This window comes from Eutrigla gurnardus (genome assembly GCF_963514095.1).
Source record: "Eutrigla gurnardus genome assembly, chromosome: 8".
NCBI classification, from domain to species: Eukaryota; Metazoa; Chordata; class Actinopteri; order Perciformes; family Triglidae; genus Eutrigla; species Eutrigla gurnardus.
In genome coordinates this window covers 9,191,624-9,217,820 of record NC_139922.1, presented here as the reverse complement: position 1 = coordinate 9,217,820, position 26,197 = coordinate 9,191,624, and the positions used below count along the sequence as shown (strand labels likewise).

The 26,197-nt window shown below is 40.3% G+C and overlaps 1 protein-coding gene across 1 annotated transcript in view; it reads right to left on the bottom strand.

Annotated features, from left to right (window-relative positions):
• Nucleotides 1–83: 83 nt before the first annotated feature.
• Nucleotides 84–26,197, bottom strand: part of ptpn11b (protein tyrosine phosphatase non-receptor type 11b) — a 306,181-nt gene continuing 280,067 nt past the window's right edge. The window contains exons 3-17 of the mRNA XM_084014802.1: nt 24,708–24,830; nt 16,027–16,221; nt 13,270–13,462; nt 12,271–12,390; nt 11,983–12,096; nt 10,754–10,850; nt 10,466–10,545; nt 10,056–10,211; nt 9,111–9,242; nt 8,030–8,184; nt 6,539–6,606; nt 6,292–6,443; nt 5,931–6,031; nt 5,692–5,821; nt 84–3,110 (exon numbers count right to left, since the gene is read on the bottom strand). Coding sequence (XP_083870928.1) covers nt 5,734–5,821; nt 5,931–6,031; nt 6,292–6,443; nt 6,539–6,606; nt 8,030–8,184; nt 9,111–9,242; nt 10,056–10,211; nt 10,466–10,545; nt 10,754–10,850; nt 11,983–12,096; nt 12,271–12,390; nt 13,270–13,462; nt 16,027–16,221; nt 24,708–24,830 — 1,774 coding nt within the window. The 3' untranslated portion in view covers nt 84–3,110; nt 5,692–5,733. The remainder of the gene's footprint in view (nt 3,111–5,691; nt 5,822–5,930; nt 6,032–6,291; nt 6,444–6,538; nt 6,607–8,029; nt 8,185–9,110; nt 9,243–10,055; nt 10,212–10,465; nt 10,546–10,753; nt 10,851–11,982; nt 12,097–12,270; nt 12,391–13,269; nt 13,463–16,026; nt 16,222–24,707; nt 24,831–26,197) is intronic.

The window sequence follows — 26,197 nt, the reverse complement described above, 5'->3', positions numbered from 1 at the left end:
CAGCACCCGGAGGCAAGACGGGAAACTCTCATTTATATACACAAACAAACAACAGAATCAAGCAAAATCCATGTGAACCTTAACATAGTGCCATCATAGATTTTTATTCAACTTTATGATAATAAACCATTTTGATGCCTTTTCTGGCAGCTCATTGCATCAGCAGTTGTAGCCTATACAGCATATAAAGGCGTCTGGGCAGAGCCAGTGCAAGAGGAAGAAAAAGGGGAGGAGCCTCCACTGAACAACACGGGAGCACTCGGTATACCAATACTCACTTCAGGCATACCGCGACCGACCGAGGAACAAGGAATCAAAACAAACAGACATGGACATCATGTTCAAGTAAATGCAAGAGGACAAGCAGAGAGAAAACACTGTGTTACTACTGCAGGCCTCTATGTATGCTGGTTCAACTCAGAGCCAAAATGTACTTATCAATGGTGAAATGACAAAAACAAACAATATTAATAATAACATAATAATAATAACAATAATAACCAGACAATACAAAATGCAAGAGTGGATAAAACAATCAATTAGAAATACAATTTGAAAAAAAAAAAAAAAAAAAACACTGAAAAGTCTAGTGCACTACCAAAAATACCTCCACAGCCAATTGACATCCACACACAGCCTGAGGCCAAAGATTCAGCAGTTTCACACTTTCAAGTATTGATGTTTCACCATATCATAAAAAAATTTACCCATAGAGGCAAAGTGAAATACAATAAAAATCTAAATGATCCACAGCGCAAGAGGGTTCAGAAAACACAGAAACAAAAGCATCAAAGTCGTTTGTCATTAATCTGACAGAGATCACAGTTCGGACGGGAAAGGACAGGAAAGACCAGACGAACCCAAACATCTTCATCGTCCAAATTCAACCGAAGGACATCGAGTGGTGCAGCTTATTTCTGGACAGATGTAGGCCTTCACTGACACAGGGCATCAACGCCTCACAGCTCATAAAACACAGAGTTTATTCACAGAAGGAATCAACTATTCAAATAAATTGGCAACAATTTAAACCGGGAGAACATTCTGACAGACGAGTGACTGAAATCACGACGCGGACAAAGCTTCAACGGTGAGAACTTGGGGTTCACACAGGATGATATGGCTGCTGCAGGTCACATTATTACGTTACTTCAATATCCCCCACAAGGTCAACGGCATCAAATTACGCTTTATTAGAGTGCATTGACTGAGTACTTTTACTGTACTTTTACTAGTATATTTAGATTACAATAATCCGTAATCACGTTTTAAGGATCACAGGCTGCAGCAGCAGAAACTGGCCAATTCATGAGTGAAGAAAACAAGGCGAGTCCAGCCTGAGTGTCCTCGACCTGGTTAGTCAAACATCTGTCGTCTGAGAAACAGCACTGAGCACAAACACCAACAGGTGCTGCTCATTCATGATTTACTGTGATGCTTTTAATTAAAAAAAAGGGTATCTTCCTACTATAGTGTGAGAAACATTGTTGGTTTCAAGAATATGACCTCATTACACTTTAAACGAGGTGGGTCAGATTACCCCGACGCATCTACACTTGTATTTGAGTAGGATATTTCGGTGCTGATCCTGGAGGCTAAAAATAGCAAACAATCTGGCCGACAGTGCAGAGGGCTCACGGGCCCACCGTCTTCGTTATCACATCAATGACGTCGGCTTACTCGCCCCACGATCATCAAGCCTGGATTATGGCCATCTTCTAAATTACTTTTTGGAGTCAAATCTATTCTTCAATCTCAGGCCATGGATGGACCATCTGGACCCGCTGTAATCGCCCCCTTTCCCTTGTTTCCTTGTGCCGATCCCTCCCGACAGATGTTGAACTGCATCAGACCTGCTGATTAACGAGGACAGCCAGTCAAATGAAGCTGAGAGACGAGAGTCAGCCAAGCTCAACTCCACACACCCATTCAGGAATCCTCTCGACCAGTCTTTGTCAAATTTGGATTGAAACTACTATCCAATCTATGGGTAAATCAGACTTTGTGCTGGGGGTTGCTGGTCCTACAATTGTGCTTCAAAAGGAACTCTTCCACCATAATGCTCCTTTATAAATATATAGATATTATATACTTAAAAAACAAAAATCAACATTTCATTTTGCACAACCATGATATCCAGAGAATTAACAAAAACAATAATGAAAACTAGCAGTTTAAAGGACAGAAAAAACCCAACATTTTCATGTTTAAGTTTGTTCTCAAAGTGGGAGCAGCTGGAGGCCATGATGAGATGACAGAAAGGACTGATGAGTTTGTCCCAATAACCATAAGAAGAGACCAAAAATGGCCTCCAGTTCTGTTAAATTTCAGAACTCATTTGCATTTGCAGGCGATTACATACTGTACAACTCTTTAATAAAAACTCTTTGACAGTCACGTCTCCTTAAAAAATTAAAAGGAATCCACATTTACCTGATTTTATTATGTAATTTCTTTTGGAAGACAAGGGCTGCTTGCCTTACCTGTGCCTCGTGTCCTGTAGCAGGTTACATAACTGTCCTTTCTATCACCCTGCAGCCACAATAACCACCACAGCTGCTGAGACAGAATGTCTTAGGTTTGCATTCAAATGAAAGCCAGCAAAGACGGAAGAGAGATAGCAGACAGAGTGACTACTGGCAGCGAGCGTACAAACAGCGTAGCTTTGACCTCTTCTTGGGTCTCGTACAGTTCTGTTCATTTCAGGCCGGGACAGAGTCCGTGTTTAACATCCGTCATCCAAAGAAAAACTGGTTGTTTTCCACGTGAACTTGGATTTCCAGGATTTGGAAAGTAGTAACAGTGGCGATGTAACAGCAGGTTTGGGGAGGCTAGATTGCAGACACATCCTGTGACAAGGCACTTGTGCTGGTTAAGAGAGGGAGAGGAGGGGGGTAGAAGTGGGGAAAGACAAGGGCCCTGAGCGGGAGCACTATGCTGTAGAGTCATCCTCTCCGTGGAGGATCAGGTTTGACACCAGAGAGAGAGAGTCCAGCAGGACGGCAGCAGGACGGAGGGTTAGCTGGCCACCTTCAGCCCAGGCAGGGCAACACAATCCCTCCTTCCCCAAGAGATTTGCAGGCGCTGATGAAGCGACACCTCCGCTGAAACTGAAGCCAACACAAACAGACAGAATGACAAGTGGAGTTAATGGCTGGTGTCACTTTGAATCATGATCACTGGGACCTGACGCATTCATGATACAGAGCTAAAAGCAGCATTTACTCCGCAGACACTGCACCTGCAGGGTCATCTACAGTCCACTGTCTCTGTGCACAAGCACTGATGTAACTCTTTCATGATATGTCCCCTAGAACCAAACACACCTGACTGATGCTAGATGATGAAGGTAGGCCTTTGAGTTAATTTGTCTGGTAAACACATATTTGTCAGCAGACTGTAATTTGTAGGTCTGAATTGGACCCTAGATCTATAACATTGATAGCCAGAGGAAAACTCAATTACAGATAAGGGATAATTAAAGATTCCTGCACTGAGAGGAAATACGCTCTGGAAAAGCAAGACTATTATAGATGTATACAGTTCCATCATTCTATTGACCAAGTTGTTAAAAACTTACCACCTAGATATGGATGACCAAATTCTCAAAGTGTTAGAAGCCTATTTGTCAGTTAGTTACACAGAGGTATTACATCCAGACTGTATAAGGGCTAAATGCCACAGAATGTTACAAATAAATGGGAAAATGAAGGTAATTTTCAGATTTCAAAGGAGGAATAGTGCAGCTATTGAGAGATTTAATGGAAGTGCATACATGAAGAGAATTTGGATGGAAGGGTCTAATTGGACTGTTCATTACCCCAAAGCAGAATGTAAACTTTACAGGATGTTATTCAAAGTGCTGGAGACCCCAATAATATGAAACATGAAAGAGACAAACAGAGGAACTGAGAAATACTATATACTAATATGCAGTGTATTGGTGGTAAGTGCTATGAATTAAGTACTTCAAAACACAACAAACAAATGCCAAACAAAATCAGTAAAATAAATTCACTGGTGATTCAAATAAATTGCTTTATTTTTTATTTCACCTCATCGTTAAAATCCTCTTTCTAGCTCAAATTGGGGTTGGAAATTGAGTTCTTGTAAGAACATTTTTTTCCAGGCGTAATAACTTTCAGCTAAACTGCTGTCTTGACTCTGTTGACAGCTCAGAGGGCGGAACTAAAATCTAAAGGAGAGAAACGATTGGCTGAATGTTAGATTGTGTGGATTGCAGGCTCGTACTGATACGGCTCAACTTCTCCCAGTACGTCTTCCTCATGTTCATACTGGGACGTGTTGGGAAGTTGTTGTCTGACCAGTATCTTCTTCTCTACATTGAATTGTGGATCGTAAACCAACGTTGAACCGTATCTCATACAAACGTGTTTATCTCACAGCTTCCTGGTTACAAAGTCCAATCAGAGCCAACAAGATCACTTTTGACCAATGGGATGCAGCCGATGGAACATGTGCTGCTGGTTATTGAGGTCGGTGTTCTCTGAAATAAGACTTTATTTAACTTGATATAACCGGCTCGCTCCAACCGGCCATTTACATAAACTGGAAGCAGTCGGACATTAACGACAAGTGCACCCAGAACAGAGCAGAGGTGACTTGATATTTGTGGATTTTATTAGAGTAATACAGTATTTTTAGATTAAATAAACAACACTTTTCACAAGGTTGAGTTACCTAAAGCCAGCAACTAAACAGTCTCATAGAGTGTTTTTACACACATTTCAACATGAATGACAGTAAATGGCCGTTAAATCAGGTAGAGTGCTGAGTGCTACTAAATTATACACTGCAGACACTGATGCACACTAAATGTGTTGAAGACAGAATTAGACTGGTATGGTCCTTTAACACTGCTGAGCTCCCGGTCTGTTTTATTAATCACTATGAGATTGAGGGAAAAATGGCCCTGTGCGAATTGAGGTTGATTATAATTTGAGCCTAAATTGAATCTTTTGTTGCTTTAAGGGGAGCTCAGGTTTTCTTTTGAGGGAGCTCTAATGGAAACCTGGCCACTCTATAATTTGAACCAGAAAAAAGAGAGCATTACCCTTACAACATGATTTCGACTTACTGGAATAAACTGAACTCTCTGTCTGGCATCAGAGTAAAAGTTTTAACAGCATATTGAGTTCTGATTTCAGAGGAAAATCAAGTAAAGCCTTGAGGTGGAGTCTGTGTGGAGTTTTCTTGCAAACAAAGAAAAGTTACTTTTTCAGTATTATGCACAAACCCATTGTGTGTCCTTGAGGTTTAACAAGCATGTCACGCACATTTTCTTCCACATAAAACATTTACAAAGCAAACATATTTTAGATCCTGCACTGTTCCATGTTTGCGAGCTTGCAGTCTTCCTCTTCTTCACCTTTGCTGGCACATTGCAATATATCTGTGTTACTGCTATTTGCGAGTGTGTCTACGGCTGTGCACCCAAGCTACAACAGCAACAACACTACCCTACCACATCTACTCTAATGCAGGCCTTCTAGGGAAAACGGTTTCTCCTACAGGTGGGATGCTGCTCTGACAGATTCATTTTTATATTATATTCAGGAGAAAAAAACTCCCCCAAAACAGGGCCTGTTTAAAATTGGCAGACTGAATGCATTTTGCAACAACACGCAGAGAGAAGCCAGCTATGTAGAATGAAAATCACAAAGTACTTACAGAGAGGCAGACAGAGAGATGTGGAGGTCCACAGCGATGTTTTTATCTCCTGGTGTTACTGCTAAAAGACGTCTGAGGGCTTTTGAAGTTTATATTCTCGTACACACTTGAAGAATCATCATTTGTCATCCTACAATACAAAACAGCAAACATATTCACTTCCATCCTATGTTCCTGTGTTTAACAATCATGTCTTGGCACTTTCCCATCATGCTGTGCCCCATACGTTTCATACTTACACAGAGGAAGAGCGTGAGGATGCCATGTTGGGCTTGGACCTCGAGTTGGTCATCTGGGGATATTTGATATTGGAATATTCCCTCTCCTGCAACTTACTCCTCTGCAAAGTGACAACATGACAAGGACTCATTTTACACAGGATAAAGCTTTTAAACACGTCCCTGTATCTTTAAGACATGAATCCACATCCAGTAATGGAACAGCACTTTGGGAACTTTGCTGAGGTAGTATGGTGTTTGCCTCAGTGCTTTGGCTGTCATCGATCTTACGTAATAGTTTAAAGCCTTCATTACCGTGTCAAAAAAAAGTGTTATTTTAATTTCTTTAGGCTGCCAGCTGGCTTGTTTTGTCGTGCATTACCTGCTCCTCCTCCAGTCTCTTCTGAGCCGTGTCTATGTACTGCTGCACAGCCATGTAGATGAACTTATACTGGGCCTCCGTCTGCACCATGCCTGACCTCTGCTGCCGTACCCTCTGGATGGTCTTAGGGATGTCAATGTCACAATCCAGACCTAGATGTGCACACGTCCAGAAATTAGCATCGAAGCCGGACAAAGAGTTTATTCCAATAACTCCAGTGTTTCAGTTTCATAATTGATTCTCCCACCTTGGCGGTTAATAACGTCGATAAGTATGTCAATGACGATGATGGTGCCTGTCCTGCCGATGCCTGCACTGTGGAGACGGCAGAGTGAAGCGTCAAACAAGGACATAAGCATCAATGTCGAGGTGAAAAATAGATGTACTTACTTATAAGAGCATATTTTATTTATATAGTTTGGAACCCATACATGACAATGGAAGTAACACATGAAAGCCTAATGTTATGATGTAGACGTCATAACTTGCCAACAGCAATAATCTTGAATTTGTTATTGTGTCACACATAAAATGCTGTTAGATCCCCTAGAGAACTGAGCTCAGCGTCGTTTGCCTCCCAATAACCACATTAATTTATCAGCAGCCAACAATCATTGAAGTTTGTGAGTCAGCTGTTTCTGTCGATATGTTGTCATGGTTGTAGCACATTGTGTGGGGGTGTTAGTATCTTGAAATGTGTGCAGGACAATAGAAGAAAAGAACAGAGAGAAGAGAATGGTGAGGCTTTGATGCTGCTGCAGATACTAATTATGTTATTCACTGGGTTTGATTTTCCATCTTATTTTAGGCATTCTGTGTATTCTACGTCAGCTTGTCTTTAATTGTATGTCATTGTATCCAGTGTGTCTCCTTTTACATTACTTATGGCATTATATAGCTGTTTTTATGTTCATTCTATGTGCATTTTATTTTATTGTAGCAATTTTGCTGTAAAGGTGCAATAAAATAAACATAATTATTATTATTATTATTATTATTATTATCACCATCACCATCAGCGTGTTTGAGAGTGGCAGTAACCTGTCTGCTGTAACATAACAAACAAAATCCTGACTACAGCAAAACTAAAACCAATTGTTTCAAATAGTTCCTGCAGTGTAGTTTGTGACATCCACATGAAATAATAGTGTATAACCCAAGGCAGAGTTTTATCTCACAGTTGCTTTAAGTAAATAGAGCTGAAAGTGGCAACATGGAGGTTTGAGTGAAATGAAGCACATTGTATGTGTTTGTACTACAGATACCCATGTCTTTGTAATTTGTTTTGATGTTTTAACCTTAATTTTAGCGCACTCAAGTGGCCACTTGAAGCCATATTTAATGATATCATAGTTTTCACAAATGTATGATTAGTATACCATGATGGCGTGAGAAAACGTGTTCACTTCACCATCTCGTGGAAAATCGAGTCAGCATGAAGAACAAGAGCAAGCAGTGACTCAGTGGGGTTTAGCCTCATGGAAATCCCAGCCCGGCATGCACACACGTGTATAAGTGTAGGGATTGTACACAAAATGGGATATTTTAAAATTGTTATTTGGCTTGGATTCAACTTTAATAATGATGGACTCTAACCCACAGCCTTTGGACCACATCTCCTGTGTGAAACGTATCTATTTACATCTGCTGAAGTGTTATTGGCAGATCCCGTCTACTGACCCAGCCTCCAGTCTCTTTCATTGAAACTTTATGCTTCACAATGTATAACTGGCTGTACCTGCAGTGCACGACGATGGGTCCGGTGTCTGGAATGGTACTCTGGGTGCGGTTGACCTCCTCTAGGAACCAGAGGACGCCGCCGGGCTCATTGGGCACCCCGTGGTCTGGCCAGCTCAGGTACTGATAGTGCCAGATGTACCTCAGAGGCTCCTTCTACAAGTAAATTATAGAAGAAAAAAAAATCATGAGCTGAAGTTGTATCTCATAACACTTTCATTATTATTTTTAAATTTGATCATGCTGACTTTGGCCAAGTAACATGTATTCTGACATATCGTCCTCCTCCTTCCTCTCCATACTGGCTCTGCAGGGTTCATTAAAAGGCTTGCTGAAAGAAATCGGGGACAACCTCTACAATACTCAATCCAAGCATGGATTCCAAAGTTCAGCCAAAGCTAATATGTTGCTTCAGCAGTTCAATTTAGTCAATTCAAGTGGGGTTTCCAAAGTCACAGTCAGTACAAAATCCTGTCTTGTTTGGCTAGGACTTGCTGTGTGTGGGGGGGGGGGGGGGGGGGGGGGGGGTACTCTGTGCTAGTCACATAGAGGCTGTGTCACTGTGACATTGCAACTACAACACTACTAATGATTAGTCATTAATGCTGGATTATTCTTTTATGCAAAATGAGAATTGTGGATTCTGTGACTAATTTCTTACAGTGGACTCATGCTCAGGAAACTGGAATAAAGTGAAGGAATACTGCAACCAGGAAGCGTTCCTGTTTATAGTATAAACATTTACCATTTCAGTGAGACTAAATCTTTACATTGTGTGTGCCTGAATGTGCAGGAACATTATTATTCCATTATTCTGTCCCCTTTGGGAAAAAAAGAAAAACATTTTTTATTGATTTTTAAAAAAAATTGAATATGGGTTTCAGGGCAAAAAATCCTTAGAAGGACTGTGTGCATTTCTGTTATCTACTTAATCCTCTATCTGCTTCTTGTATTCTTGAGATCCGTGCAGTCGATGCTGCTGTACACACAAGCATGTGTTGTAGGATTGTGTATTTAAAGGGTTAGATAATCTGACCCCAGGTTAGTGGGTCAACTCAGATTGAGTACACAGCTTTCTCTACCTGGTCCAGACGGGTAACCTCCAGCTTCCTCAGGATGTAGTCTTGTGCTGGCCGCTCGTCCACGTTCCTTACCAGCACCTTCCCAAACTCCTTGGTGCCATTGAAGTCGGGCCAGTAACGGACACATTTGTTCTAAATCAGAGGGGAAACGGAGAGAGAGAGAGAGGGGAGAGGGGGTGGTGGGTATTAGACAATTGGAAAAAAACAACAACCCCAGCTCATCTCAAGCCGCTTTCCAATCAGCTTAACTGTCATACTATCCTTGTCAGCCGTCTCCCTCCCCACCCCCACACCTACACAATCAGCCCTACTGCACATATCCACCAATGCCATCAACTACTGTCCTTTAAATGAATATGCAGGAACAAAATGTTTGACAAGCAGTAAGAGAAATGCAGATTTGAGGAGGGGAATGCCAGGACTTGATACAGTCTCGTTAAATTGAATCTATTGAGACCTTTGTGTTTCTTGGAAAGTGCCTGAAAAACCATTTAGCTAATCATGAAACACTTCAACTATCCACGTCTTGTTCTTACATGTCCTGTTAGCTTCTGCTGCTGTAAATCACTTCGTCAACATGCTGACACCATCTAGATTAGTTAAACTTTACTAGTGTATTGAATTTTAACAGTTCATGCTTTAAAAGTGGGATGCTTAGCAATTACAAAACCTTAGGTTTCTCATCACAAGACACCCTAAAGCTTATACAGTTGATCTCCCTCATTACAAGCAATCAACAGCAATCAGGCGACAGGAGTGCAATCCTGAGAGCAGAGACTCCATTTAGAAGTACATGCTACAGAAAGCACATGAAAAAATAAATGCTGGGGAAAGAAAAAGAAGCTAGCTTCTAGCTTTGGAAATATAAGATGTGTAAACATTTCTTCTTTATCAACATAATGTTTATAGATCATCATAATAATATGTTAAGTGCCAACCACTTACCCGTCCTCGCTCTATCTCCTTTGTGGTCATGACGATAACATGTGTATTCTCCTGATACACCATCTTCCAAAAGTCCACAACCGTATTCAGTAGGCACCCTTGGGTGGCAATGAAGACCTTGCCCTCATCCATGTGCCGCCCCTCTTCATGCACACTCTGTAGACCATGGACAATTAAACGTTGAATTAATAAATAATACAGTAATAATCATTTAAAATAAAGTAATAAAAAGGCCTTAAATCATTGCCTAAAAAACGTGTCGTTTGCTTACTTTATGATTTATAACTTTGGTATCAAAACATCCAATTCTTTCATGTGTAGATTAACTATCCTGCATGTTTGCTGAACATTAACGTTCTGTAATCTACAGTTGTTGATACATGGTCTTGTATTCTGCAGGGCAGACTCACTCTGATGTAGTTGGCATTGATGTAGTCTGCACCAGGAACATCTGGATCTGTTTCCCTGAGTTCAACCCGAGTTGTGTCGACTGAAAACACAAAGCCAAACTACCATTAATGCACAACAAACATTCTACTGCTTTTGGACAATACACTTGTTGTTTTTTTTCAAAACTAAAGCAATTGATCGGCTGTGAGCTAGCGAAGCAAAATCTTAGAACTCTGCCGAGGTGTTTGTGTCATTCTTTCCACAGGAAGTTGGAGAGACAGGAAATGGCAGGTTGCTGCGTGACTCACAGGGGAGGATATTCTTGTATCTGTTTTTACTCTTGTTTTCTGCCTTCTGGCCTTCTTTCCGGGGATACAGCAGTTTGCACTCCTGCTGCTGAAGTACCTTATAGATGACGAGAAAAGAAAAAAAAGCAACTTTTTAAAGACAGAGGTCCAAACAGAAGAAGATTCACAATAATGCAACCGCAATTCTCTCTGCTCCAGACCAACCGGTGGCTGTTATTCCCCAAGACACACAGCAACGCACAAACAAATAAGAAGAAGATACTCACAAATCCATTTTGGTTTGGAGAAAGACTGAATTTTAACGTGCTTGATTACCAGACTACTGCACTGGGCTCATGTAATGCTGTGTCTGAACAGTGCAATGGGCCCTGAATACAGTAGGGGTCACCCTGGAGTGCAGAGCAGAAACACTCCATGTGTCAGTGTTCAGGTTGTAGACTTAAGATGAAGCATTCCAGCGTGGATTCTCAACAGCTCTTACTTTTAGACATGAATTCATTTTAGATGCATATGTGCTATTAAAGGTTAGGATATGTCAAGCAAGTTCAGCATTTATCTACAGTCATATGACCTAAAGATAAAGCCAGTTACACAGAGCAGATACTATGGTAGTGTGTATGTTGATATCACCCACACACTCTTCAACACAAGAGATGAGAAAAGTAAATTAATTTGAAAAATGATTATCATAAAAAAAAAGATAGCAGCCTAGAGGCAGGAAACCAGACACTGATCAATAAATATGATCTTGTAGACAAATGCGCTGTAAAAAATAAATGAATATAAATATATACAAACACAGACAAGCCTACACAAATAGCTTCACAGTGACTAAAAGTACACCCACATATTTATATTGCATTTGCATGACAAATTATTAAAATACTGTAGAAACTGTTCCGTATACTCGGTAAAACAAGAAAGCCATCAAAGGAGGAATTAAAAACTGCAATGTTAAGGGGTGAGCTGTAGAAGAGCAATTGAAAAGTTCATCCTCAAAATGCACATAATTTGGCATCCCTGGGAAGATGGCATTCAACATAGTAATTTACTCAGTTTCCCCAATTATTTCTGGTACAAATGACTCATGTCATCCAGCTCTTAACTCGAACGTCGCTGAACAAAATGTCTGTTGAATGCAGAGCAGGTTATAACCAACAACACCGACGGATTTCTAAAAACCATGATTGAAAGGAATGATTCTGGCACTGACATTTGAGGCTACATACCTCAAATTCTTCCCAGAATCCTTGTTTGGGTTTCTCTGAGTTATCTGCTACTTTGTTGAGCTCTCGTACCCGGTTCTCAATGTTTGCTGCATTTATCCTTGTGGCGTTAAAGGGCTGTTGTTGTCACACAGAAATGTAATTAGTCAACAGAGCAAAACAAGTTGTTCTGAATTCAAAAAGCTCAATTGTGAAACATTTTTCATGTGGTTTGAATTAACCACCATATTGCCGTCTCGGTACTGTATGTTAAAGATGCACCAGACTCACTGCTTTTGTTCTCTTCCATACCTGTTTGAGGTGCACTACGATCCCACTCTTCTCCACCATGGGGTTCTTCTTGTAGTGATCCACCAGGTCAGCCAAGGTGTCGAACCTCTCACCTCCGCCCACGTCATATTTACCGTCCTGCTGGAGGCAAACAGCAAACAATTAATGATTAATGATGATTAATGACAACAAGATGGACCAGCTTGATGATCCGTGGGCAGGGAATACTGTGACTGCGTGCAATTTGTTTTTCACGAAGACACGTCTGACTTCAGACTTCATGACCGTGCGTGCAGACAGGGACGGCATGCGGAGCGGTAAGTAAAAAGGTGCGAGCCATGTTAATGTGAAGGAACATTTCTGTGGCCCAGACATTGAACTGCTCATCTGAGTTCTCATCTGCTGGCTCCATAATTGGATGCAAACCAGACACCTTTGAAGTTGTGGTGGAGAGGACACTGAACAAACCGTAATCCATTATATATAATCCTGAGCATCTTCTCTACCGCCTACTAGACAGACAGCTGACCTCTTTCTCTCGCAGACTGATTCAGCTCTGCGGTCATAAGGACCGCGACAGGAAATCTTTCCTGTCCAGAGCCTTTAGCTGTATAATTCTTGTTTCAACTTCCTTTTAACCTATACATGGCGAATTTGCACATTGTTTTTATTATCACAACACTTTTATTTAACAGCAGCAAATTTGCACTCTGCCTAATGTATCCTGTGTATATTTTATATTGTCTTATTTTTATATTGTATACTGTAGTTGATGTAGTCTGGTAAATTTATACTATATTCTAATATATTTATATCGTGGATTATATATATATTGCGTGTTATATGTAAATTTACTGTACATTTACTGTTGTTTTGGATGACTGGCTGAAAATTAAAAAAAAATCCCAGTTTGGTATTAATAAATGACATCCCTTCATCATCCGTCCATTAACAAATATTATAAATGCCTCAGAGCACTAACTGTATGCTGAAGTAGTCTGTGAGGGAGAGTTTCCTCACCTGGTAGCGTATCATGACGTGGGTGACCTTGGTCTTGCGGTCCAGGTTCTCGTGTTTTTCCTCATTGGTGAGAACTGAGAGGACGAAGTCGCCAGGTTTACTCTGGCTCTCCCGTACCAGGAAGCTACCGGCTTTTCCTTTGTCTGTGAGCAGTTTCTCTGCATCTCGCCCAGAGAGGTGCCCATGGTACCATCTGGATAGGAGTAAGAGAACAGACTGTAATATAGCCACACATAAATCCAATGACAATCAGCCTAAATGACTGAACATGCACACCTTATTTACACACCCAGCAGTTATGGAGTCATGTTTCTGACAACCTGAAAAAACTAAGTCCAATATTCACTCTATTTTTAGCTCTATGTTCGGTCTCTGTCACCTCCTGAGGGAAATATCTGGCTCTTTAGCCAAATACTTCATTATGTTCACCAGCTAGCTTCTAGCCTTACATTTGGTGCTGTGCATGAAGTGTACATTGAGTTCAGAAGCTTGTTTGCTGAGAACATCTGCCTGCTGTGGTGTAAAGGTTACGAGAGGTGTGAACCAAAACAGTAAAGTTGCGGGCCAACAGCTTAGCAAAGAGCTGTAAATCACTACAAAGCTCTGGAAATCAGAGGGGAGCTGCAGATTCGGGTACTTATCTATAGGTACGTGCAACGGCTTTTACATATTCACGTTGTTTCACATTATTATTGTAAAAATATCAATTACAGCCACTTTGAGTGACGCTTTGAACATACAGGGTAATGACCGAAGAATACAACAAAAAAACAACAACCATGGAGCAGGTAAGACCTTTTCTAAAACACAGTGAACATCAGCGATGATTATTTCAGACTGACTGCATTCACCGTCTGTTTTTCCAACTCCTGTTGAGATGGAGAAGCCCGGCCTCAAGCTGCATGCTGTTTCAAGGCAGTAACCAGAGTTGGGATGGAAACTTGACCAACTAAGGGGGAGGACGAGCAATATGCTTCCTGCCTTTAGGGGAAATGTCAGTGTTGAGTTGGGGTTGAACATAATGTCTATCTACATGTGTATTGTGAGCGGAGGCTGCTACTCAAGAACAAACGTGTCTTTTACATTGCTGCAGCCTCACAGTTGCTGATGTTCCAGTCAGATGAAAAATCTTCATGTGTGCATTTTCTGTTCTTTCCTGTGTGGTGAGCATGAATGTGTAGGAGGCCCTGACAAGAGACGTATGTGTCTGAATGGAAAAAGATACAAACCATAACCATAGATCACAAGTTATACACAGAGATAAATAGAAACCGAGATACACACATCGCAGTGTGCAGAAGTGTAGAAAAATAAAGTGTATATAAGCTGAAATGTGACAATTTGATATATATATATATATATATATATATATATATATATATATATATATATGATATAAATATGATCATGTCACTCACAAAATGCATCCTGTGTGCATGGATTCCTGGCATTTATACACCAGCTGCCTTACTTTCCCACTTCAATGAAGACGCGTAGGTGTGATGTGTGCATAGTTTCGTCCAACCTCTGTCTACTCTCTGGAAGGATGTTCCATACTTGGTGTGCATAAACAAAAAAGCAACACCTTCCATCCCTTGTTTGAAGATGCAGTTGGATATATGCCACTATTGATGCATGTGGACATGGCATGCATCCGAGTTTCATGTGTGGAATTGTATGTGTACAGAATAATGCATTCTCCCTACAACGAGTATGCATTAACACATGTGTGTTGTACATAGTAAACCAACTATGTAAAAAAAAAAAAAAACGAAATTGTTTAAAGCTGAACTAATTTTTAGAGTTGGATGGAGGGATCAAGTGACCTATTTAAAGATCTATAGTACATGGTGCGAAGTGCATGGCACAAATGCATTTAAGGCATGCCCAACTCCACTTTTGCTGGTTGAACAGCGCACATTCTGGGCACAAGTTATGGCGCAAGCGGCAAATGGATAGTATTTGATCTTTTTAATTCATCATAGGTGTGTTTTGGGCGTAATATGACTTAAACCAATGAGTGTAATCTCCCATTACCTTTAAAAGGCAGGTGGGCTTGCATCTGGTGCATTACTATTTAAATGGCAGATTCAGCAAATTGGATAAGATAGTGGTTTCTGCTATGATTTCATTTTTGAGAGGCTAAATGCCAATAAATATGGATTGAAGCAGAATATTTCGTTAGATAAAAACATGTCCATCTTTTTCGGGGGGATAGAATTGGGCAGTCGGGCACTGCCCGGAGAGGTGGTGCGTAATGTGTGCACACATCAGCCTCAAAACTTCTTCTATGGGGAGAGGGCATTCATCTACACCTGGACTCACAGAGGGATGACAAGAGGAAACACTGAGTGCAGACAGAGGCGTGAGTGCTCCTTCCACACCACGCCGAAAAACAACACTACTGCTGACTCATTTTTACACATTTTGTTCAAAAAACATGTGGGAGAAACCTTTGGTGTGTGACGGAGGGTTAGGTGTTTCCCTTCAATAAAGCATTTCCACCATACATTGATGCATACATATTAACCAGAATGCGAGGCATTCAAGATTTCCACTTGGAAACAGCTTATGTAGAATATTTTGGCCATATTGCCCAGCCCTACTACCATGACGTTTTAATGAGATAAAAGAGCAACGTATCGAGCTGACTTTGGATAAGTTGTTATGTATATTTGTCTGCATGCATTTATACACATAGCACTTCACTGAAACCAAATTAGAGTTTATGTGAGTGTTGGTTTGGCTGGTCGGCACCTCTCAGAGGTAGGGTCCTTGCAGTTAAGCGGGTACTTGAGCTCGATGACATGGCCGTTCCTCTCACGCAGGAGATCCTGTTGTTCAGTGTAATACTGCACCAACTCGGCCAGCGTGGCAAACTTCTCGCCTCCGTATAGGTCGTAGTAGTCACCCGAGTTCTGGATCTTAATGTGGGTCACCTCATCGTTGCGCCTGAATTGGAAAAAGCACAGTGGGAATGCAGCCTGCAGTTAGTTACCTTGCATGTAAACGGAGGTGGACTCACTCCGAAGAAGCAGTCAGTGTTTTCCGTTTCATGTTTTCCACTTGTTCACTTGCACCCTGCAGATATTTAAACACTGAGCACACACACAAACAGCCACCCACTCACATGTTCTTATGCTCACACAAACAAAATCGAGCTCGTATGTCGCCCACACTCACTCACAGAGCATAAATTCATATACATTATAAAATGCTCAGCTTATCAAGCCATCTGCTCCCATTTTAGAATTGTGAACCTTATTTTGTTGCACGTTAAAGAACCTGCAGATGTGTTGACATTATTATTTAATTCAACTCCTGTTCAGGGTTTTCTTATAATAATCTATATTGTGTTTGACACATCAACTTCTCAGCAGTACTGGAGCATTTCTTGTGAAGCTGAATATACCTGTATATGTGATGAGGTATAATCATGGTTATATATAATGAAATCCCTGTGCCTACACTGGAATGATTAAAGAAGCCGGAGTCATTTTAAAATCCTGATGCATTTCATCACAGAATGTTTTTCCACTTTACTTCTATAAACAAAACAACACAAATATTCTCACAAGGGACCATCCCTTTTTCTTAATACTCTATAGTTTTCATATCTAATGTATTTGGAAGAATGCTGTATCGTGATTGCAGAACAATACATGCAGCTGCGGCAATCGAAAACTGATAAGACAAAAACATTTGTAATTGGTAGGTTATCACTTTGCATATTCAAAATCCTCTGACTGGTTTGAATAGGTGCACACAAATGTGAAAACACACTGACACACACAGTCCGACTCTATAAAGATATTTGCCTGGAAGCAAGTGAAGAAACTAACGCAACTTGTTTTCCCATTTTCCCATCTCCTGTGACTTTGTCCGACATACACAAAACATCCTAAACACATTAAGTATGCACACACACACACACACACACACACAGAGAGAGAGAGAGAGAGAGAGAGAGAGAGAGAGAGATTTAGTCAGGCAGTCAGTACTATCTGATCTGCAATATATCTGATTTTGTGAATACAAAAGTCTCCCTCTCCCTCTCTCCCTCTCTCTCTCTCTGCAAACTGATTATCAGCTAATGGTCATATCAAATAGCACAAATCCTATTTCCCATACCACTTTTCTTGTTGTCCTGATGAATTTCACATTCCTTTTTTTCTCTCCTACCCTCCTCCCACTCAGCGTACTGTAAAACCTTTCCTTCCTTCGCTCCGTCCCATATATCCATCCCTCTCCCAGTATTTCCTGGTAATTGCTTTATGGCTCTATTAGTGGCTGTTGGCAGGGTGCCACAGGTCTATGGCCCCGTTAAAGGCCCCACAACTCTTGGGCCAAAGCCCCCTTTTCTCTCAGAGTTTAACACCATTAACTGTGGAATGAGCCAAACCCGTCCTATTAGATTTTCATTTACTTCCCTGCTTTGCCTCTTTCAGACACTGATAACATTTATGGATTTAATGCGTTATGGCAGTCTTCTTAACAGAGAGAATGCAGGGAGGGAATGCAAGGTCACCATAATTGTCTGCTTGGCTCTTAAAAAAATATGTCTCAATATTTATTCAGCCATCATACAGTAAAATGGCACCTGCACCATTATGCAGTAAATTTTTAGGCATTCTTTTTATCCATTTATTGCAATTAAATCACAGCATACTGGGTCATACTGCTGTGGTAAACCTGTCAACGTGTGGCTGCTAGACAGTGAATGGAGCTCGGTAAAAAATGGAAAATGCTTTAAAAAGTTTGAGAACCCCTGTGTTCCAACACTTTAAATTGTTTTGCCGATTCTTCCTCTTCCTCCTCATTCATCCTCTCTCCTTGTTGAGGTTTACAAGACATTATAACACATTTAATTAAAACGAGGCAGGATTTCCCTTCATCAAGATGCCATTTAATCCTATTCATAAAAATTCAACCTTCAAAAGATGGGCAGTAATGAATTTCATACAGGAGATTTGCTGGCTGAGGAAGCAAACAAAACAATTATCACAAATTGCACGCCAGAAAGTCTTACTGACAGGTGCGTAGGATCAAAAACTTTTTACTGCGAAAACAAAAACAAAGAATCCCACCTACTTGCAATTAATTGTTTTGGCTTACATTTCTCTCTCACATATGTGAACCTCAGACTTTTCACAGTTGAGGATATAGCATCAAATTGTCGTTATATACATTTGAGAAGTACAAGCTTGTGCCCCGCTTACTGAATGTCTACATTTTTACATCAGGGTGAATGATCTCATTCAAAGTCTGTATGATAATTGCAGCGGCAAAGGACTATCTGGATGTGGACATTTCATTATCATTCTGAAATTTAGCTGAACAAATACCTGGATTCACTGATAACAAGCTAGATTTACCTCAGCCACACTGCTTTGTGTATATATGATAATCACGGAAAATCAGGATGTGTGCACATTTTTTATCTCAGATATATCAAAAGATACAAAACTGACACAAATCAAACTGTAAATAAGATTAACTTTCAGCAAAATTAGAAGAAAACCAAAGTATACATTCAGTCCTGTCTGTCCTAAGAATATGCAGTGAAATCCAACTCTCTACTACGTATTTAACTTGATAATGATATAATGCATGAGGGGGAACACAATGCAGCAGATATAGCAAGACAAGTTTGTCCTCGAGTGTCCTATGCACTGGTTTGCACTGGTAGGGCTGGGCAGAGCATTGTTGTGCAGCTTAAAAGACCATCTGTGTGCAGGATTCAAAACTTCCATCACGTTCTAGGAGGCGCATTGAAAACCGCAAAATAGTGAGTTTTACTAATAAACATTTTGGATCACTATAATAAAATAAATAAATAAAACAGTGATAAGATGAAGTGCACAGAGAGAGAGAGAGAGAGAGAGAGAGAGCGAGAGAGAGAGAGACAGAGAGAGAGAGAGAGAGAGAGAGAGAAGGAGAGAGAGAGAAGGAGAGAGAGAGGGAGAGAACATAATTATGCACATTCAAGGCCCAGAATATATCAATTATTGCTTGTTTTGCCCTGAAGCTATTTCAAGCAATATTTTTCACCCAACACAGCCTGAAACCACTGGGAAATCCCTTTTACCACACTCAGTCCACTTATCAAATTGAGGATGATAAAGTTTTTGCCTCTATGTCAATTCCCTATTTACATCTCTATAGACTGCTTCACTGGTTTTTAACCGAAATCCTAAAGGATATATGTACAAATCTGATTTAAAATGTGAGATGTCAGGGAAATGTGTGCTGTGTCCCAAGAGCTTGCCCTGATAGGCTCTGTAAAAAACAAGGCATAAAACCAATGCATCCTTCCTCAGTTCTCTGGGCTCACTTTTGAAGTTTGGGCATTTTTTAGTCAAGAGGAGCAAATTCAGACAACCAGGAAATCTTTCAATTATGAAAATCACCAGCATCATGAAAATAACTTGTAACAACAGATGGCAGATATTATGGGGCTAAACTACTAAACAATAGCTACTTATTTTGCTGTTGGAAAGGTTCCATTTAAACAACAAATATCCCCAGATTAGCTTGGTTACTTAACTACTACTTGGCAGCTCGTCATACCTTGTTGGCTACTGAAAACACTCAACATTTAAAATGTATTCATTAAAGTCTCCCTCAAGTGTGTGTGTGTGTGTGTGTGTGTGTGTGTGTGTGTGTGTGTGTGTGTGTGTTTGTTTGTTTGTGTGTGTGTGTATGTCACAGTCGGATGTGGGGGGATCAGACATTGACATGAGGTTAAAAGATGGACAGTAACAGTTTAGTCACAGCTAGGGATGTCCCGATCCAGCTTTTTGCACTTCTGATCCGATACCGATATTGTAGCTTTTAGTATCGACGGATACCGATACCGGCCGATCCAAGCATGTATTAAAGATTAAAGATATTTACTTATTTTGTTGTCAGACTCATGTTGAAAAGGGGTTTTACTCTTAAGAACAACTAGCCAACTTAATTAGGTTAGTTTGAATGATCCACAATGGTTGGTAATGAGAAGCTGACCTGTTTATTCTTAACAGGGTTAAATAAACACAAAATAGACAAAATAATAAATAGTCAATTAACCACACAAACTGAATTGGCATCAGTGCTCTGCTCTTGAAGAACAAGAGTGTAAACCAAGGCTTAAAAAGCCATCAGTGCAAATATTGTAAACTGTATAAACAAAAAAAAACACACAGAAAACCTGAGTAGAAAATAAATAGTCAATTAACCACACATAAACTGAATTGGCATCAGTGCTCTGCTCAAGAGTGTAAACCAAGGCTTAAAAAAGCCAGTAATCCCACACAGCTGACATTTTTATCGATAACTTTAAATTCTTAGTGGGACATGCACAGACAAGTCCGTCTTGTTGTTGTTTAGTGGATGCTGGACAGGTTGCGAGGTGTGCGCTAGGTGTGCTGGAAAACGCGGACCGGATTTTGCGGAAAAACTTAAAAAAACTCGAATAATTTACTTTAAATGCAGTTAACTTTCATAAACTGGCATTCAAAATAAGGAACTACGTGACATCCTCCTATAAATAGCCTTGCTGCAGTGAAAACATATCTATGTAAACCCAAGCAGACATTATTATATAATACAGACGTGGAGAGAAAATCCATTTGCTCTCTGTGGTAACTTGCTTTGCAAAATTCTCTCTTAAGATTGCCCTTAAATGTCTCCTCTGGGTCTTTAGAATGAATAAAGGGCATGAAAAATGAGAAAACTTGACCAGACTTCTCTCCTTGAGGAGTTGGACTTCTTCTTAGATTTTTTCTGCTTCAAACTTTCTCTATCTCCCTCTTTGAGTTTTTTGAAAACTCTGAATTGATTATATTTTCAAAACCTTCATAAAGCTCTCATTAGCGTCTCAGCCTACAGTTCAATTTTCAGCAGCTGCTCCGTCCAACCCCTCCTACTTCTGTTCACCTCATGGACCAGAGAAGAAGAGAGGTGGTGGAGATAAGAAGAGGAGAAGCAGAGAGAGAGGAAGATAAGACAGAGAGACAGAGAGAGAGGGACAACAGACTCCCCTCAGTGTCCATTACAATCTCAACGTTCACAGTGACTATCACGATAATAGCCTCGGTAAGATGAAACCTGGCTAATGACTGGCTAATTAGCTTCTCCTCTGCTCTGATAGGACACTCTATGTGTATGCCTGTGTGAGTGTGTGTTTGAAATGGAGATTGAGTTAGGTAGCATGATACGCTAGCTAATAATAGTTTCTGTAGATACAGAATAATTAAGTAATTATTTTCAGTATATTCCAATATTTTCTTCATTTTACAGCTACTTGGTGCAGTACAACCAGCAAAAACACACGCAAGCAAGTCTTAGATTCAAAAGATTAGGCTAAAGAATTTCATGCTCTATATATCATGCCACTTTACTATTTTTATTTTGCACTGAAGGCGATGTAACATTCTAGTTAATGTCACAAATAGCTACCGGTTGATTAGAGTTTTGCCCCAATAGTAGAATTTCCTGAGTAACACGATATTGTGACAGGGCATGGAAAACACAGTATTCATACATCCATCTGTCACTTGTTGTTTTATTAAGGAGGGGCAAGTACAAGGAAGAGTTGTGTGCTTGTTCTAAACAAATACCTAAATAGGCCTCATTTTTTTTAACAGTTTTCACCATGATGACCTTTATGTACGGGCAGTTTTGTATGTACTGGCACTTACTTCAGTATTTTGCACTTTGTATCTTAGCACTTATCTCTGTTATATACTAGCTACGGGTTAACTTAGGAATTGGGCGTGCTGGAAACTTGTTCTTGTGAAATCCTTACCGTACTGATAGCGATATACTGTTGCATATTCTTCCAACAAATGTACTTATTGTAAGTTGCTTTGGATAAAAGCGTCTGCCCTAAATGTGTAAATAACCTGATATTTTTACCCAATACTTTTTGCACAGTTTAAACATAATTCCATGTAAATGTATGCATGTATCACATTTGGTTTCCAATTAAAAGTTTAGTAAAACATTAAAAAAAAAGGTACAAATCCCTCGCCAGGAGTAAAAAGAAAAAGAAAACGGCAGCCAGTAAAAGTACACTGGTAAACGTTATAGTAGCACAACGCTAGTAAACTGACTCAGTAATGTCAATTTGAGATCAATATTATGCTTAATAGCATGAGCTAACATTAGCCACCATGGTCATACCAGACCAATTAAGGTTGTATCAACCCCTGACTTTACTGAACCGAACACTGGTATTTGTTATTACTTATTACTTAAACTTTTCATTCATGAGTAATTTCTTACAAAGTCTCTCTTTAATATTAAGTCTGCTTTTCTCCTCCTTCCTTTTCAAGAATGTGACCTACCTTCTGTAGCAGGTGGTGAATTTCTGCACACTGGCCACTGACTGGCCACCCAACCAACCTTCCTGTGGTGTGTGGTGTGTGGTGTGTATGTGTGTGGTGTGTATGTGTGTGTGTGTTTTACGACACACAAACCACAGGCAGTGAAGGTCAAAGCCTAACAACCTTAGCCTCTCTCTTTAACATTACAGCTAGCAGCTGCTCCTCGAACTTCACTATTCCATTTTCTCCCCCCATCCCCCCCCCCCCCCCCACCCCAGCCACAGCTAAAGTCACAGAGTAACAAATGTGTCTGGGCTTTCTTCCAGGCGCTTGGTTCGACTGATGTATCTCTTAAAAGCTTCTGTTTCCAAGGAAGAGCCACTCTTCAAACTCTCTCATCTTCTATCTCATTTTGTTTCCTGTACTCTGTAATCACAACACCATTGTAGTGCTGGGCCCTCCTACTTACCAGACATTTCACATTCTCTGCAACATGAAGAGGAGATGAAGAGAAATATGTTTTAGCGCATGAATGACAGGTTTCACGGGATATTGCACTAGGCTGTGCTTGTCCAAGTCAACTCAACGCCACCGTGCTGCCCCAAATTAATCTGTTATTCAACATGTCCCCAGAAACATTGAGACAAACCTACTTCTGTTCAAACGGCATCTATTTCCCTGCAGACAACACTATTGGTTCGGACAATATATCGAAATACTAATACATCGTGATACTCTCTGCTGTGATGTTATCAATACACTGGTACCAAATATCAATATAATAATAATAATAATTAGGGCTGGGTATCTCCACTGATTTCCTGAATCAATTCAATTCCGATTCACAAAGTCCGGATTCAATTTAATCCCTGATTCGATTCAATTAAATATCGATTTGGTTAGGGATATTTCAAGGCTTTGCTTTTGTCCAGCTCCCTGTCCTCATAGTTTTTGAATCCGAAATGCAGCCACACATCTGCCTTGAGGCTTGGCGGTGCCTTCAGTGGAGCAGCTCCAGCCATGTTCTGGTTCACTACTACTAGTCCAGTGATCCTCACTATTTTTAAGACAAAGTTCACAGGACTGCAAAATACCAAAAGCCATCTCCAACTAAGCATATCTGTCTACTTGTTTGTCATCCCACTTAACATACAGTATATGTAATGCATCTAGCTATTATTTAGGGCCCTATGAAATCTGTTTTAATTTCTTCCATCAAATGGTGTCTAATCATGTGGTTCATTCATCAAAATTAAGGAAGGAACATATACTGAAGAAACATTCTAGCAGTTCCATTCTAATAATTCTAATTCTTTGTCATTCAGAGACCATACAAATCTGCATAAATATGCAAGTGTATGTGCAATCATTTATGGAAGAGTCACAATATACCACCCACTTTTTAAAATACCCCCCGCCTTCGACGTTTAATGTGACAAAGGTTATAATAACTGTCTTTGACATGACGTGTGTGCGTGCGTGCGTGCGTGTGTGTGTGTCTCAACCCCGCCCATGGGTGAAACAGACTGAGATCAGACGCTGGATGAAGCGGCGCGATCTACAGATTCCGTATTAAGCCTGTTACCATTTTGTTTGCCTCACCAGTCACTACTTCATGACTCCTCTTGGCCTTTTGCCAGTTCCTGTATATTTTGGAATGATGGCACACGTATACATGTTCAGTCAGCGCGTTTTCCTGTTAAATTGACTCCGTCTCTTAACGTTAGACGGAGAGGACTGAGATTGTTTGCTGCCTCGCTCTGCCATTAACGTTATGATTTTATTATTAGCCATAGCCTCTACCTTAATGATACCTTAACTGTTTAATACTTCAATGTTATTGAAACGGGAGCTTTGCTGACTCTCTAAATTCACCATAAAGACCGGGGCGTCGCTCTTTAAGATGCTTTGCCAAGTGTGTTGTGCTACTCGACTTCTACGCCAACACTTTGTACTATTGTTTGCATGACGGCTTGTCGACATCGTTAGCCTTTCCCTGCTCGTCAACTAGCTTCATGTGTTCAGCTGCTAGTGAGGGAAGGAGCAACCCTGATAAATAGTAAGTCTGATAGTGAACAACAAAAAGACAAAATGAAATGGAAGCGAGGCAGTGTGAGTGAGACTTACCTGACAGAGAGGGTAAAGTCCCCCGGATTGCTCTTGCTTGGCCGGGCCAGGAAACTGCCGTGGACCCCCCGGGTCAACAGGAGCTGCTCTGCCTCGATTCCGGTGATGTTGGGGTGGAACCACCTAAAAAGCAGGGCCCAGGGGACAAAAGAGTGGCCTGTTAAACGGCAAAATGATCCATGCATTCATATTAGAAGAATGTATGCAATCTGTGGCCCATCAAGTTAAAATGGTAAATCATTTATTTTACTTTGTCAGTTTGACAAATCTTGTACATATAACAGAGTCCAGTTCAGTCAGTCTATACAGGCTTGAAGTGTTTTAGCTTAACAACCTGCCTCTACGTTACTATTTGCGATTGTGCTACTTATGTACAGACTTGTTGGACTGTTTTGACAGCTGGAATGTATGTGATCTAAAACTGGCTTTATTTCTGTGTAGATGGTTCTGTGTAGAGTTTCTGCAACGTAAAATACTATGTAGAATAAATATGGCTAAAAGCATTTGGGCGGTGACATTTTCATTTGTTTGGCTTTGGACTCGAGTCAATCAAATGAAATCAAACAGCAGCTAGCTATAAGGTTTAAGTGCCGACTAACAGCTTCAATTTGAGGTTGTTGACATTCATGTAGGCCCAACACTATAAGGACTTTGTCCCTTTGTGTACATCTCTTGGCCAAATGCTTGAATACTGTAGAACTTGATCAGCTCCAGGATTGCTAACTGTTGCTGAATAAACAGACTCCTGCTCAGTTGAAGGACTTAACTGGCCTTTGCACATTAGGTTGAATTATTGAACCTAATTAGCTAGTCCTGGGACTTGTGGTGGTTTTCCAAGCTGGAGTGTACAAAAAATCAACAAACAACTAAGATGACTTAGTGATGTCTCAGCTCCTTGTCTTCTGGCAGTTAAATCAGCTGAGAAGGCTGGATTTTATTAACAAGGTCAATGCTTTTTGATTTGAGGTACTTAAGGCAATTTACTATGCTACTATCTGTTTCTGACTGGTTTCAATGTTTCTGCTCATGCATATTATACTTTATAATTTTCCTTACAATATACTTGAAAATGTCAATCACTTTTTTAAATTCTTGTATTAATTTGCTAGTGCACCATTTTAAAAGTAAGACGTATGAAAAAGACAACTTTCAGCAGATGTATGGCTAAATTGGAAACAATAGTAACTGCTGAAGGTTATATCCATCAAATGTATGCTATTATTCCTGAATATTAATTCACATATGGAACATAACAATGAACATGTATTCATGTTTCTAATGGTGCATTAGTACGGAGCGTACTACTTTCTCACATTTGTTTCTTGATGAATCAGTGAAGTCATACAAACTGTATGTCCAGTCCAGGTTTACAGTACTGCAAAGCCAAAGCTAATGATTACATGTTACTTCCTCCATTGCAAAACACTGCAGGCAAATATTTATCCCTTCCACTTGTCAGGTTAGGTATGTGGACCGATGATCTGGGTTGG